This window comes from Neovison vison, chromosome 3, assembly GCF_020171115.1.
Source record: "Neovison vison isolate M4711 chromosome 3, ASM_NN_V1, whole genome shotgun sequence".
NCBI classification, from domain to species: Eukaryota; Metazoa; Chordata; class Mammalia; order Carnivora; family Mustelidae; genus Neogale; species Neogale vison.
Window position 1 is genome coordinate 115,339,795 of NC_058093.1, and position 16,204 is coordinate 115,355,998.

Genomic DNA, 16,204 nt, shown 5'->3' on the forward strand with positions numbered 1-16,204 from the left:
GTCTATGTTGCATTGGTGTGAATGGTCTTTTTAGGAAAGGCCAATCTGGAAAGCTATTACTGTTTTTAAAAGACCATATAGTGAATGTGTGTGTGTGTGTGTGTGTGTATATGTCTTTATTTATTTCTTATTTGAGAGAGCATGCGAAAGAGCATGAGTTGGGGGAGAGGCAGACTTCCCAGTGAGCAGGGATCCTAATGTATGGCTCTATCTCAGGACCCAGAGATCATGACCTGAGCCAAAGGCTGACGTTTAGCCACTTAGCCACCCAGGCACCCCTGTATTTGTTTTTATATGGTGAATGGCTGATAAGTCTAAAAATTTTTTTTTAAAGATTTTATTTATTGATTTGACAGATCACAAGTAGGCAGAGAGGCAGGCACAGAGAAAGGGGAGGAAGCAGGCTCCCCGCTGAGCAGAGAGCCCGATGCGGGGCTTGATACAGGACCCTGGGATCATGACCTAAGCCGAAGGCAGAGACTTTAACCCACTGAGCCACCCAGGCGCCCCTACAAATTATTGTAGAGAGGCCGTGTCAGTTTTGGATACTATGAGAGGTATGTGTATGTATTTTAAGTTGAGTTTTGGATACTATGAGAGGTATGTGTATGTATTTTAAGTTTCCTGTTTAGGTTCTCCTGTGTGATACATTGGAGCTAGTACTATCTAAAACAACAACAAAAAAAATAAGGTGCCTGGCAAACACACTCAGTTTTAAGTGATTCGGGAACACAGTTGTTTCCTTGTAACTGGTTTATCTTGTTGGTTTGAAAGTACCTATACAAGAAAACAAAATAAATTTTCTGGTTAGTATTAGGATGTAGCTCAAAGTTACAAAAATAGGCAGTAAGATAGCATATATTAAAAATCATTGCTGGGGAGTGTGGGTGGTGCAGTCTATTGAGTGGCGAACTCTTGTTTTCTGTTAGCACGGTAATCTCAGAATCATGAGATGGAGCTCCATGTCAGGTAGGCTCTGTGCTTAGCGCTGAGTCTGCTTAAGATTCTCCCTGCCTTTCCCTCTCGCCCCACCCTGCCCTAATACTCCCTCTCTCTCTAAAATAAATAAGTAAATCTTATTTAAAAAAATCATTGCTGTCATTAGTAGAAATAATGGGTTACTGTTTTTCCAACATTTTTATTGTGAAAATTTTCAGTATACAGAGAAACTGAAAAAAAATCACAGTGAATATCTACATGTAGACTGCCAAGATTCTACAATTAAACTTTTTTTTTTTTGGAAGAGCATGCTCGAGATTCAGGTGGGGAGGGAGAAGAGAATCTCAAGCAGGCTCCATGCCTAGTTCAGAGCCCCCACACAGGGCTCAATCTCGACCTTGAGCTCATGACCTGAGCTGAAATCAAGAGTCAGATGCTTAAATGACTTAGCCCTGTGAGCTCCCCTACAATTAAACCTTTTAAATCTTTTATTTTATTTTTTTAGTGTTTTATTTAATTTCTACACCCCCCCCATGTGGGGCTTCAGCTCTTGACCCTAGTTCGAGTCATGTGTTCCACCAACAGCCAGGCAGTCACCCCTAAAATCAACTTTGAAAATTAACTTTTTTACTTGTATCACATTTGTGTACCTGCAGTACATCTTGGGTTTTTTGTTTGTTTGTTTGTTTGTTTGTTTTAAGATTCCATTTATTTATTTGACATACAGAGATCACAGGTAGGCAGAGAGGCACGCAGAGAGAGGAGGAAGCAGGATCTTCACTGAGCAGAGAGCCTGATGTGGGGCTTGATCCCAGGACTCTGGGATCATGGCCTGAGCTGAAGGCAGAGGCCCCAACCCACTGAGCCACCCAGGTGCCCCACATCTTGTTTTTTGAGGTTACTTTGAAACCACAGTAAGTTGGGACACTAATACACTTAATCCCATTTGGTTCAGTGTACATACCATTGCTATTTGTAGTTGTATTTTAGTTTAGGTTTTGTTTTGTGTGTGTGTTTTTTTTTTTTTTTTTTTTTTTTGTTAAGGTGAAATTTACATGTGAGATGTATACATTTTAAGTGTGCCATTCAGTTGCATTCTTACAGGTGCATGTACATAGTATCTTCTTGGAATCATCATCTTCAATAAAGCATACATATGAGGCAGGTGTTACATGACATCTTCAGATGATTAAGACACCTAGGGCCAGCTGGAGATTTCTGCAGCAGTAGGCCTCGGGCCTCCATTAGAAATGAAACTCATTGTAGATTGACCATTCATTGGTTGTGAGTAAAGGGCTTCACCTTTTTTAGTGGATGTGGTTGGTCAGAACAGTGCTTCTGAATCAGAGACTCTCTGTGGAGGACTGTATGCCTAGATCATCCTTGTTTTGGTTTTATACTGTGTTTGTGGAGGCTTATTCAGGTGGACAGCTTCCGTTTTGTATGCAGTCCAAGCTCCAAGCTCTTTCTGCACTTTGAATAGTGACAAAATGGTCTTAGACTTTCTTTCTTTTTTTTTTTTTTAAGATTTTATTTATTCACTCGACAGAGAGAGAGATCACAAGTAGGCAGAGAGAGAGAGGAGGAAGCAGGCTCCCCGCTGAGCAGAGAGCCCGATGTGGGACTCGATCCCAGGACCCCAAGATCACGACCTGAGCCAAAGGCAGCGGCTTAACCCACTGAGCCACCCAGGCGCCCCAATGGTCTTAGACTTTCTTATTAGGAATAGTGATAGGCTTTTTAGAAGCTTCGTTTCAAAAATTCACCAATTTTTGCAAGGTAGAGGTGCGGAGAGGTGAATCTGAGGGGATATACTGGAAGATAATAAATGATTGGGAGAGAAAGCCTCCATAAGCTGGCTACCAGAAAGTGATATAGCAGCAGAGTGCAAAATCAGAGCTTGTAGACATCTGCTTCTTTGAGGGACAGCCCTGCTTCAGTGGTGCTCAAGTGGCAAAGCAGGGCAGAATCCTAGGTGGGACAGTGTGGTCTTAGGATCCCCAGGATCACAGAAGGAACAGGGGTGCCTGAGCTGGCAGAATTCTTAGGCATTGGAGCAGGGAAACCTGCTAGGGTCGGCAAGCCCGGCAGTGGGCTCTTAGTTTGGTTTGCCATTAACTGCAAATTGGGACACGATTGGGCTACTGCTCTCTATTCGAGTGCCCAGCAAAGTGCAGGCCCAAGGTGACCCTCCTCCCACCCACGTGAGGATCCACACGGGTGCATACCATGGGAGTCTGCAGAGTTTGGAGCACACAAAATTGGAGACCACTTTTCCCTGACGGTTTACGGTTTACTGAAGAGAGGGGACAATGATCTTTTACCTCCAGGGCTAGGGATGGGGTGCAGTCTTGTTTATTTTCATCCCCTAAAGCAGTGGGGGAAAGCCTTCAGCAAACAAAAGCCACAGAGAACAACCAAAAGCAGCTTACACTGACTGAGCCCAGCCCCCTTGAAAGGGAAGGTTCAACTCTGCCCAGGCAAAGACACCTGAGAATCAGCATAGTAGGCTTCTCCTCCCCCAGGAGACCAGTTCAACATCAGCAGAATACCAAGTTTACCAAGCACACAGAACTGTAAAACTCAAGCACCAGGGGAGAATAGTATATAGAATTTGAGGATTTTTTCTCATAATTCTTTTATCTTTCAGTTTAAATTTATCCCTTTTTTCTTTTCAGTTTCTTATTTTATCAACTTTTTGTTTTTAAGGTTTCTTTTTAACTTTCATTCTACATTTATATTTTATAGATATATTCTTCATTTTTGGCTTCCTTTCACCTTATTCAATTTTATTTTTGTATATAAATATTTAAAGTTTTGCTTTCTTTACAGTTTTGGGATTTAGTGTCTTCTAACAACAACAACAAAAAGAATAAAATAAAATACCCAGGACCTACTGGCTCACCCTGTTTTGTCCACCTAGAGGATTATATTCTGTCTTTTTTCCCCTTCTTTTGTTTCTGTTTCTTTTCTTTTTTGATTTCTAACCTCTTTGGATTTGTCTACTGTGTATTGTGCTTGTACTGTGTATTGTGATATTTTTGGTCTTGTTCTCTTGTTCATCCATTCTTCTCTGGGCAAAATGCCTAGAAAGAGAAATGTAAAACAAAGGAAAGATCCAGAGGTAATATTCTCTGCCATAGATCTAATGAATACGGACATAAATAAAATGTCAGAGGTGAAATTCAGGATAATGGTTATACATTTATTAGCTGGGTCTTGAAAAAACATAAAAGACAATAGAAAATCTCTTAGAGCAGAAATAAAATCCATTCACGCTGAAATTAAAAATGCTTTAATTGAGATGCAGTCTGACCTACAAATGGATGTTCTAACAGTTAGGGTAAATGAGGCAGAAGAAGAGTTAAGTGGCATAGGAGACAAGATGATGTAAAGAAGGGAAGTTGAAGAAAAGAGAGAAAAACAACTAAATGGCTCCTGAGGGGAGGCTTCGAGAAATCAGCAAGACCATCAAGTGAAATAGTATTAGAATTATTGGGATCCCAGATGAAGAAGAGAGAGGGAAAGAAGGTATATTTAAGAAAATCACAGCTGAGAACTTCCTTAATCTGGAAAAGAAAATAGGTATTTGTGTCCAAGAGGTAGAGAAAAAACCCTTCAAGGTCAGTAAAAATGGATCAACATCCTGACATATAATAGAAGCTTTCAAATTTTAGAGATGAAGAGAAAATCCTGAGAGCAGCTTGAGGCAGGAGCTCCTTAACCTACAATGGTAGAAACAACAGACTAGCAGCAGACCTAGCCACAGAGATTTGGCAGGCAAGAAAGGGCTGGTGTGATTATTCAGAGTACTAAATGGGAAAAATAATACAGCCAACAATACTTTAGCCACCAAGGCTGCCATTCAGAATGGAAGGAGAGAGAAAGAGCTTCCAGGAGAAACAGAAACTAAAAGAATCTGTGATCACTAAACCAGCCCTGATTAAAGGGGATTCTGTAAGCAAAGAGAAAACCCCAAAGTAACATACACCAGAAAGAAATAGAGACAGTCTACAGAAACAGGAACTTTAGAGATAATACATTGGCACTAAATTAGTATCTTTCAGTAGTTATTCTATAGACTTAATGCTCCAATCAGAATAGACAGGATATCAGATTAGATAAAAAAGCAAGATTCATCCATATGGTGAGATTCATTTTAGACCTAAAGATACCTCCATATTGAAAATGAGGGGGTGGAGAACAATTTATCATGCAAATGGACCTCAAAAGTAAGCTGGGATAACAATCTTTCTGTCAGACAAATTAGATTTTGAAGCAAAGATTGTAGTAAGAGATGAAGAGGGACACTGTATCATACTTAAAGTGTCTATCCAACAACATCCAACAATTACAAATATTTATCCTCCTAACTTAGGAACAGCTAATTACACAAATCAGTTAATAATCAAATTAAAGAAACTCATTGATAATAATACTAGGATATTTCAACATCTCACTCATAGCAATGGACAGATCATCTAAGCAGAAGATCAGTAAGGAAACAGGGCTTTAAATGATACACTGGATCAGATGGACTTCACAGATAAGGAGCATTTCATCCTATAGCAACAGAATATACATTCTTCTTGAATCCACATGGAACATTCTCCCAAATAGATCACATGCTGGGTCACAAATAAAGTTTCACCTAGTACCAAAAGAATGGGATTACTCCCTGCATGTTTTCAGACTACAATGCTATGAAATTTGAAGTCAACCACAAGAAATTTGGAAGGATCATAAATATGTGGAGGTTAAGGAACATCCCATTAAAGAATGAATGGTTCAACCAGGAAGTTAAAGAATTAAAATATACATAGAAGCAAATGAAAATGAAAACACGACAGTCCAAAACCTTTGGGATGCAGCAAGGTGCTCTTAAGAGGGAAGTAATACCAATGCAAGCCTTCCTCAAGAAAGAAGGAAAGTCTCCAATGTACTACCTAACTTTATACCTAAAGAAGCTGGAAAAAGCACAGCAAATAGATAACACCTAAATCCAGTGAGATGAGAAATAATAAAGATCAGAACAGAAATCAATGATATAGAAATGGAAAAAAAAAAAAACAATAGAAGAGATCAGTGAAATTAGGAGCTGGTTCTTTGAAAGGATTGATAAGGGATAACCCCCTAGCCAGACTTATCCAAAAGAAAAGAGAAAGGACCCAGATCAATAAAATCATGAATGAAAGAGGAGAGATCATACCAACACTTTGGGTCCCTAATGAAGTCCCAAGTGGTATCGGAAGATTGGAATTACTCCGTGTATATTTTCAGACCACTATGCTTTGAAACTTGAACTCAGTCACAAAAGGAAATTTAGAAGGAACTCAACACTTGGAGGTTAAAGAGCATCCTGTTAAAGAATGAACGGATCAACCAGGAAATTAAAGAATTTTAAAAATCATGGTAACAAATGAAAATGAAAACAACTGTTCAAAAATTTGGGATGCAGCAAAGGCAATCTAAAAGGGAAGTAGTACAAAGTAACACAAGCTGTTCTCAAAAAATTTGAAAAGTCTTAAATATACAAGCTAACCTTAACACCTAAAGGAGCTGGAGAAAGAACAGCAAATAAAGCCTAAGCCACACAGGACAAGAGAAATAATAAAGACTAGAGTGGACAATGAAATAGAATCCATTGGAACAGTAGAACAGATCAGTGAAACCAGGAGCTGGTTTTTTGAAAGTATTACTAAGATCAATAAACCTCTAGCCAGACTTAACAAAAAGAAAAGAGGAGGAATCCAAATTAATAAAATTAGGAATGAAAGAGGAGAGATCATGACCAACACCAAGAAAATACAATTTTAAGAACATATGAACAACTATATGGCCAACAAATTAGGCAATCTGGAAGAAATGGATGCATTCCTAGAAACATATAAATTACCAAAACTGAAGCACGAAGAAATAGGAAACCTGAACAGACCCATAACTGGCAAGGAAATTGAGTCAATAATAAAAAATCTGCCAACACAGAGGAGTCCAGGGCTAAATGGATTCCCAGGGGACTTCTCCCAAACATTTAAAGGAAAATTGGTACCTGTTTTTCTGAAACTTTTCCAAAAAATGGAAATGAAAGAAAGTTCCATACTCATTCTGTGAGGCGAGCATTACCTTGATCCTAAAGCCAGGCAAAGACCCCCACTAAAAATTTTAGAATTACAGACCAGTATCTCTGATGAACATGGATGCCATAGTTCTCACCAAGATACTAGCCAATAGGGTCCAACATACATGAAATGGATTACTTATTATGACCTAGTGGGATTTATTCCTGTGCTGCAGGGGTAGTTCAGCATTTGCAAATCAATTAATGTGATATACATCACATCAGTAAAAGAAAGAACAAGAACCATATAACCTTTTCAGTTGATGCAGAAAAAGCAATTTCCTCAAGAAATTAAAAAGATAGCTACCCTATAATTAAGCAATTGCACTACTAAGTATTTACCCCAAAAATGCAAATGTAGTGATCTGAAGGGGCACCTGTGCACCTCCATTTTTATAGCAGCAATGTCCACAATAGTGAAACTGTGGAAAGAGCCAAGATGTCCACTGACAGATGGTGAAAGGATGAATATGTGGTACACACACACACTACACAGTGGAATATTAGTCATCAGAAAGGATGAATACTTATTATAGTTTAATTACATGGATGTGCATGAAACTGGAGCGAAATAAATTAGAGAATGACAGTTATCTTGTGGTTTCACTCATGTGAAATATGAAAAAACAGCACAGAGGATCATAGGGGAAAGGAGGGAAAAGTGAACAGGAAGCCTTCAAAGAGGGACGAAAACTGAGAGACTCTGAACTGTAGGAACAAACAGGGTTGCTGGATGGAAGGTGGGCAGGGGGATGGATAACTGGGTGATGGGCATTAAGGAGGAACGTTGATGTGAGCACTGGGTGTTACATGCAACTGATAAATTATTGAATACTTCATCTGAAACTAATGATATACTGTATGTTTACTAATGGACTTTAAAGAAATAAAACTGGTGCATTTTGGGGTACCTGAGTGGCTCAGTCTTTTAAGCATCTAACTCTTGATTTTGGCTCAGATCATGATATCCAGCCTTGTATCCACACCCCTCAGCAGGGAGTGTGCTTGAGATTTTCTCCCCTCTGCCCCTCCTTCCCAATAAATAAATAAATCTGAAATTCCTGGGAGTCATTCATTCTCTTTCTCTTCCTTAAATATATAAATATATATATATATATATATATATATAATGTGTATATAATATATATATAGTTCTAACCACAGACCAATAATGTAAATTTTTTTATTTTAATTTTTTAATAGCTCTTTTTTTTTTTTTTTTTAAGGTTTATATATTTGAGAGCGAGCCCATGTGTGAGGGCCTGGCGGGGCAGAGGGAGAGTAACTGGAAAATCTCAAGCCTACTCCTCAGTGAGCACAGAACCTAACACAGGGCTTGATCTCAGGACCCTAAGATCATGACCTGAGGCAAAATCAAGAATCAGACACTCAGTTGACTGAGCCACCCAAGGTGCCTCACTTAGCTTGTTTTTTTAAACTTGAGGTATAGTTTATGCACAAACACTGATACGTATTAAGTGTTCAGTTAGACAAATTTTGACAATTGTATATATTCATGTAATCACACCTGAAAGAAAATACCAAGCACTTTGATCATTCCAAATAGCTTTCATTCTGCCCTCTCCAAACCACCCCTCCCATTTCTCCCGCCATATGTATATTTGTATGCTTTGTATTGAAAATGAGATCATACAATGTGTGCTCTTATGTGTGTTTGGTGAGTTTTAAAAGTTCAACATGGCTTGAGACTTGTGTTTTTTTCCTCTTGATACTTCGTATTTTTTATTTGGATGTATCATAATTGAACCATTCTTTCTTTTGTTGAACATTTGGATTATTTACCATCTTTTGTCTATTAAGTTTGGTGAACAGTTTTTTGTAAGTCCTATTGTGGATGCATGTTTTCATTCTTCTAGGGCAGGTATCTGAGCATGAATTCCTGGGTCATTTGGAAAGTTCTCTAGCTTTATGAGAAGTTTTACTGTCTGACATTCCCATGAGCTAATGAGTGAGTGAGCACTTGTAATGAATGAGAAATAATATCTCAAAAACTTTCATTTTTGTTTTCATTTTTTGTGGGTTTATTTATTTATTTTAGAGGTTGGGATAGAGGGAGAGAGACCGAATTGTCAAGCAGACTCCACCCTGAGTGGTGATCCCAAAGTAGACTCAGTCTCACCACCCTGAGATCATGACCTGAGTCAGTCTAGAGTTGGACATTTGACTGAGTGCGCCACCCAGCGCCCCCTCACTTTTAGAAAACAGTTCTTTTGAGGTACAGTTTACATACACTAGAAGTTATCCTTTTAAATGTACGGTGTGGTGTGTTTAGATAGAAGGTATACAGTGAGTTGTGTAATACCACCACAGTCAAGTGACTTCATTCCCCTGAAAAGTTCCCTCAAACCCTCTGGCCCTTGAGCACCACCATTTGGTTTTCTATCTTGGAATACTAGATTGGTCTTTATCCTAGAGTTTCCTCTCAGTGAATGTAGCGTGTATTTTTTTTTTAAATAATTAAAAAAAAATTTATTAAGTAGTCTTCATGCCCAGCGTGAGGTTTGAGCTCAACACCCTGAGATCAAGAGTCACATGCTCCACCAGCTGAGCCAGCCAGATACCTCTCAGCATGTATTCTTTTTTTTTTTTTTTTTAAACATATTTTATTTATTTATTTGACAGGGAGATCACAAGTAGGCAGAGAGAGAGAGAGAGGAAGCAGGCTCCCTGCGGAGCAGAGAGCCTGATGCGGGGCCCGATCCCAGGACCCTGAGATCATGACCTGAGCTGAAGGCAGAGGCCTAACCCACTGAGCCACCCAGGCGCCCCTCAGCATGTATTCTTATATCTGGTTTCCTTTGCATTTTACAGTTTGAAATTTATGCCATGTTGTATTTATCAGCAGTTGTATCTTTTTGGTTGCTAACTAGTATTTTATTATATGGATATACCAGTCTGCTGGTGGACATTCGGTCATTATGAATAAAGCTGCTACGAACATAGCAGTTCAAAGACCTTTGCATACCCTCATTTAGAATAAGCCACTGTTCTGTGTTGGGATGGGGAGTCAGGAAGGGGAGCCAGACATCTTCCTACTTACCCAGACAGACTCTAGCCACTCTTCCAGACTTCAGCCCTCTATCAACTCCTGGAAGCAAGTGCTGATAGTTTCCAGGTTTTTGGAAGAGGTGTTCCTGTTCCTGGTAGTAGGCTGCTTCTCGGCCTTTTTCACTGTTGGCTACGATGTAGCTATTTTGAGTCTCCCAAGTCATTTTCCATTTCTGTCTTTTAGATTCCAAACTGTTGTCTTTTTTCCCATTCTTTGTGTGGCTTTACATCTTTAATTTGTTAATCTGATTTATTCTCACTTTGTGGAGAGGCAAATATATGTGTTCAACTTGCTGTCTTAACTCAATCTTTTTACCTTAGCCCTGGTGTTCAACAAGTTTCTCCCCCAACCCCTTTTATTTTGCTATAATAAAGAGCACTGTGATTCGCATTCTTATAGTTGAGTTTGTTCCAATCCATACTTCTAATGCCAGATTGTGCCCCAGAAAGATGTACCAATTTATATTCCCACAGGACAGGTATTTCTTTCCTACTCCTGTATTGAGTATACTCTCAGTAGAACTTTCTCCTTTGTTTTTTCCATTCTCCCCCAAAATGCCACCTACCCCAGTTCACACACATGTACTTGCACATCAGGTCTAGAAATGAAGTCAGATATTTGTGGAAGATAGGTCCACAGTAGTGTCAGATCTTGACTGCAGTCAGGGCTGTAACAATGCTTTGTTCCTCACTGCTTTGTTCCTTCCCTGTGCCAGGCATGAAAGTGGGTTTGAATTAAGGCTTTTTTCTCTTTCCTTTTTACATTTTTTGTTAGTTTTAGGTGTACAAACATAGTGATATAACATTTCTTTGTATTGCTCATTGCTCAGCACAGTGAGTGCTCACCATCTCTCATAGTGCAGTGTTATTCCCTGTACTCTGTATTCCCTGTACTCTACTTTTCATCTCCATGACTGACTGACATTGTAACTGGACATTTGTACCACATAATCCCCTTTATATGTTTTGCCCATCACCATTCCCTCCACCCCTCAGCCCAGCAACCACTGCTTTTTTGTTCTCTATTTTTGAGGCTGTTTGTGGATTTGTTTTGTTTTTTGGATTGCAAATATAAGTGAAATCGCCAGATCATATAGTATTTGTCTTTCTCAGTCTTGACTTATTTCACTTAACATAATATTCTCTAGGTCCATCCTATGTTGTCGCAAATGACAAGATCTCATTCTTTTTTATGGCTGAGTAATATTCCACTGTGTGTCTGTGTGTGGGGGGGTGCATCATATACATAATATCATCTTTATCCATTCTGTCATTGGATAGTTGGGTTGCTTCTGTATCTTGGCTGTTGTAAATAATGCGACAGTAAAAACAGGTACATATGTATCTTTCCAAAGTAGTATTTTCATTTTCTTTGGTTAAATACCCAATAGAGGAAATACTGGATCATGGGGTATATTAGTTTTTAACTTTTTGAGGAATGTTCATATTATTTTCCTATAGTGGCTGTACCAATTTACATTCCCACCAACAGTTCACCAGGATTCCCCTTTCTCCACATCCTTGCCAGCTCTTGTTATTCCTTGTCTTTTTGATACTAGCCATTCTGACTGGTGTGAGATAGATCTCATTGTGATTTTGATTTGCATTTCTCTCATGTTGAGTTATGTTGAGCATCTTTTCATATGTCTGTTAGCCCTCTGAGATCTTCTTTGGAAAAATGTCTATTCAGGTCTTCTGCCCATTCGTTAACTGGATCATTTGGTTTTTTGGTGGTGTTTTGTTTGTTTGTTTGTTTAAGATTTTTATTTATTTTTATTTGACAGACAGAGATCACAAGCAGGCAGAAGCAGGCAGAGGGAGAGGAAGGGAAGCAGGATCCCTGCTGAGTAGAGAGCCCGACGCGGGGCTCAATCCCAGGACCCTGGGATCACGACCCAAGCCAAAGGCAGAGGCTTTAACCCACTGAGCCACCCAGGCGCCCCTTTGGTGGTGTTCTTTATGTATTTTGGATATTAACACCTTATCAGATTTTTCATTTGCAGATCTTATCTCCCATTTAGTACATAGTCTTTTTGTTCTGTTATGGATTACTTTGCTGTGCAGAAGCTTTTTATTTTTTAGGTTTTTTTTTCAGAGAGAGCTAATGGTTGCGGGAGGGAGGGGCATAGAGAGAGGGAGACACCAAAGCAGACTCCTTTAGTGTGGAAACCGAAAGTGGGCAGGGGGCTTGATTCCATGACCCTGAGATCATGACTTGGGCAGAAACCAAGAGTCAGACACTCAGTCAGTTGTACCACCCAGGCACCCCTGTGCAGAAGCTTTTTAGTTTGATGTAGTTCTAATAGTTTATTTTTGCTTTTGTTTCCCTTGCTTGAGAGATCCATAAATAATGTTGCTAAGGCCATTGTACAAGAGATTATTGCCTCTATTTTCTTTTAGGACTTTAAAGGTTTCAGGTCTCACATTTAGATCTTTAATCCATTTTATTTTTTGTGAATGGTGTAAGAAAGTGGTCCATTTTCATATTTTTGCATGTAGCTATTTTTCCCCAACACCATTCATCCAAAAAAACCCCATCTTTTCCCCATGGTATATTCTTGCCTCCTGTGTTGTAGATCATTGATTGGCCATAAAAACATGGGTTTACTTCTGGGCTCTCTATTCTGTTCCATTGATCTATGTGTCTGTTTTTCTGCCAGTACTGTATTGTCAGCTTTTTATACCTCCAGCTTTGTTCTTCTTTCTCAAGATTGCTTTGCCTATTTGGGGTCTTTTTTGTGGTTCCATAAAAAAGTTTTAGGATTGTGAGTTCTAGTTCTGTGAAAAATGCTATTTAAAAAAAAGATTTTATTTATTTATTAGAGAGAGAGTGTGAGAGCATGAGAGGGGAGAAGCTCAAAGGGAGAACCATGGAGCTGGGAGCCGTGTGGAACTCAGTCCCAGGACTCTGGGATCATGACCTGAGCTGAAGGCAGTTGCTTAACCAATTGAGCCACCCAGGCACCCATGCTATTGGTATTTTGATGGGAATTACGTTGAATCTATATATTGCTTTTGGTAGTATGGACATTTTAGCTGTATTCTTCCAGTTCATGAGTGTGGTGTATCTTTCCATTTGTTTGTGTCGTCTTCAGTTTTTTTGCATCGGTGTGTTCTACAGTTCTCAGAGCACAGGTCTTCCACCTCCTTGGTTAGATGTATTTCTAGGTACCTTATTCTTTTTGGTAAAGTTGGAAATGGGACTGTTTTCTTAATTTCTCTTCTGCTTTGTTACTAGTGTGTAGAAATGCATCAGATTTCTATATATTCATGTCCTGCAGTTTTACCTAATTCATTTATTTTCTAGTTTTTTGATGGCGTCTTTAGCATTTTCTCTGTGTAGTGTCATGTCATCTGCAGATAGAGACAGTTTTACTTCCTCCTTATGATTTTGGATGACGTGTATTTCTTGTGTAACTGCTGTGACTAGAACTTCCAGTACTCTATTGAGTAACAGTGGTGAGAGTGGGCATCCTTGTCTTGTTCCTGACCTTAGAGGGAAAGCTCTGGGTTTTTCATGGCCATTGGCTTCTTTGTTTCAGGTTACACTCCTGGCACACCTTACAAAGTGTCCTGTTCCCCCACCAGCGGGGCAGTGCCACCATACTCCTCCTCCCCCAACCCCTACCAGACTGCTGTGTACCCTGTGCGAAGTGCCTACCCCCAGCAGAGCCCCTACGCGCAGGTAGGCCTGGGATGTGCTTTGGGTCTGTTAATGGTGCATATGGGAAGGGTTGGTTCTCTCTGGGCTCTGAGCCATGGGGTGTGCAGCCTTGTGGCAGTTGACTCTCCTCTCCTCCACAGCAAGGCACGTACTACACACAGCCCCTGTATGCAGCACCCCCTCACGTCATCCACCACACTACAGTGGTGCAGCCCAATGGCATGCCAGCGACGGTGTACCCTGCTCCCATTCCTCCACCTAGAGGCAACGGCGTCACCATGGGCATGGTGGCCGGGACCACTATGGCCATGTCGGCAGGTGAGTCCGTGACCCTGGTTTGCCTGTTTTATGATGGCGGGAGAGCTCACTAATTCTTTGAACTTTGGTTTGATTTTTCATGCTTCGAGTTGTATGGAAGGACATTTTCTTAGGAAAGGAACATTTTCTTTCCCTTCCCTTCATTTCCTCCTCTTCTCCTTTCACTTGAGAGGAGTCTGGGTTTGGGGTTTAGAGTAATAAGCCAAGAACTAAGTACCTTCCCTGTGGCCATGACTGGGTAGTGATCTCTGTATTTGACGGGTGAGCTGAGCTCTTGGCATTAGGGCCAGGGAGTGGCCGGTCCTTCTGAGGAGCATACCAAGCTTGAACAGAAGGAGGTTACTTTGTGTCTAGGTGGTCTGGCCCTCCTGATACCTCCCTTTAGTCTGTGAATGTTGGTGTTTGCATAAATCTAAGAAAACTAGCTTTGTGTTAACAGATAGAACAGCTACTTGTAGAAATCCTTTGGCATTGGTCAACTTTGTTTCCCAAGGCTTTCCTTGATAAATCACAGAGATATGAGACTCCTGGGTAGGATGTGCCCATCATCTTGGACTCTGGAGCCCCTGGGGACTTGATGTAATGTCTAGGGTTTAGGTTACCTCCAGTGGGCATATGAATTATCTATGGCAGGCTGGCCAGGTACACAGGATGCATTTGATTGCACTGGCTTTTTTTTGTTTTGTTTTTGTTTTTTTTCAGTGTTCCTTCTCTGTCTGTCTCTCTCTTAAACTTCAGCATAGGGAGATTGTGCCAGAGAGAAAGGTGTATGTTTTCTGCCCAGAATCTCCATTGTATATGGGTTTCCCATACTTACCTGTGAAGAGACAGCAACTGCATGTTTGAGGCATGTGGAAGGAGGGATGAAAGGCTGTGGGCTGGTTGTGGGCAGGGAGATGGGAAGTAAAGAGAAGCAAGGTAAGGCTGTTAGGTTTGAGGTTCTGCTTATCTACAAATGGACTCAGAGAGTTTTCTCTAGCTATAAGGGAAATATAATTATATTCATGTATTCAGAAACTCATGTGGTTTAGTGTCTTCCCTCTCTTCAATTTATTACCGTCTTAACCATTTTTAACTGTATATAGTATAGTCATGTTTTTGTAAAACAATTTTTTCACCTTGCAAAACTGAAGGTCTGCTCATTAAATAACAACTTCCCTTATCCCCTGAGTTGTCCCCCGACCCCAGCCAAGCTTCTGGCCATCACCATTTACTTTGTCATTTGACTACTTGAGATACCTCATTGAGTGTAGTCCTTTTGGATGTATCTTTTTGTGACTGGCTTATTTTACTTAACATAATGTCCTTAAGGTTCATCCATGTTGTAACATGTAACAAATTTCCTTCCTTTTTAAGGCAGAATAATAAATTTTTTATTTCATCAGTTGTCGTCTGATTTCCAAAAATCATTGAGTATGCTCTTGTGAAGGGGAGACACAAAGCCTTCTATAGATATTATCACATGAGCTTGCTGTGTTCGTACAACTTTGAGTTGTGTATGATCAGAGTTCTGACAGCACTCTAGGTCAAGACTACCTCTCTTCCTGTGTACCTCCTTCTTTTCCAAGCAGGCCAGGTCTCAGAGCTCTCTCATCAGGCAGCATGTAGCTGTGCGGTGACACAGGCTAGCCATGTGTGTGTCTGGTGCTGCCTGCCACTGAGACAGCTGCTCTTTCTTCCAGGTACCCTTCTGACCGCTCACTCCCCAACTCCTGTTGCCCCCCACCCAGTCACTGTGCCCACGTATCGGGCCCCAGGAACACCCACCTACAGCTACGTGCCCCCTCAGTGGTGATCACCCTGCAAATGTAAGTGACTGGTGAAACCTGTGTCAGTTCTTAACTAAGTGCATTTTTTATGGTACAGAATGACAATCTAACATATTTTAAACACTGATGAGAAAAATGCTACTAATTAATCCAAGAGCAGTGTGGTATTTAAATTTTTGTTCTTACTGGGACTCTATAAAGTAGAAGAAGGAAAGGAATCATTGAGTACTTGCTGTTTACACTATAGACGTTGTTCCTTTCCTGTTCCATGCTGTAATCTCCCACTGGTTTTGCAGAAAATAGGATTCTGGTTGTAACTGGAAGTCT

General features: G+C 40.3%; 1 protein-coding gene across 2 annotated transcripts in view; it reads left to right on the forward strand.

The window, feature by feature from the left end:
• Positions 1 to 16,204, forward strand: part of FAM168B (family with sequence similarity 168 member B) — a 35,566-nt gene that overhangs the window by 14,583 nt on the left and 4,779 nt on the right. For both annotated transcript variants that reach the window (XM_044242749.1, XM_044242750.1), the window contains exons 3-5: positions 13,669 to 13,811; positions 13,931 to 14,108; positions 15,791 to 15,916. In XM_044242749.1, the coding sequence (XP_044098684.1) occupies positions 13,669 to 13,811; positions 13,931 to 14,108; positions 15,791 to 15,903 (434 nt within the window). In that variant the 3' untranslated portion in view covers positions 15,904 to 15,916. The remainder of the gene's footprint in view (positions 1 to 13,668; positions 13,812 to 13,930; positions 14,109 to 15,790; positions 15,917 to 16,204) is intronic.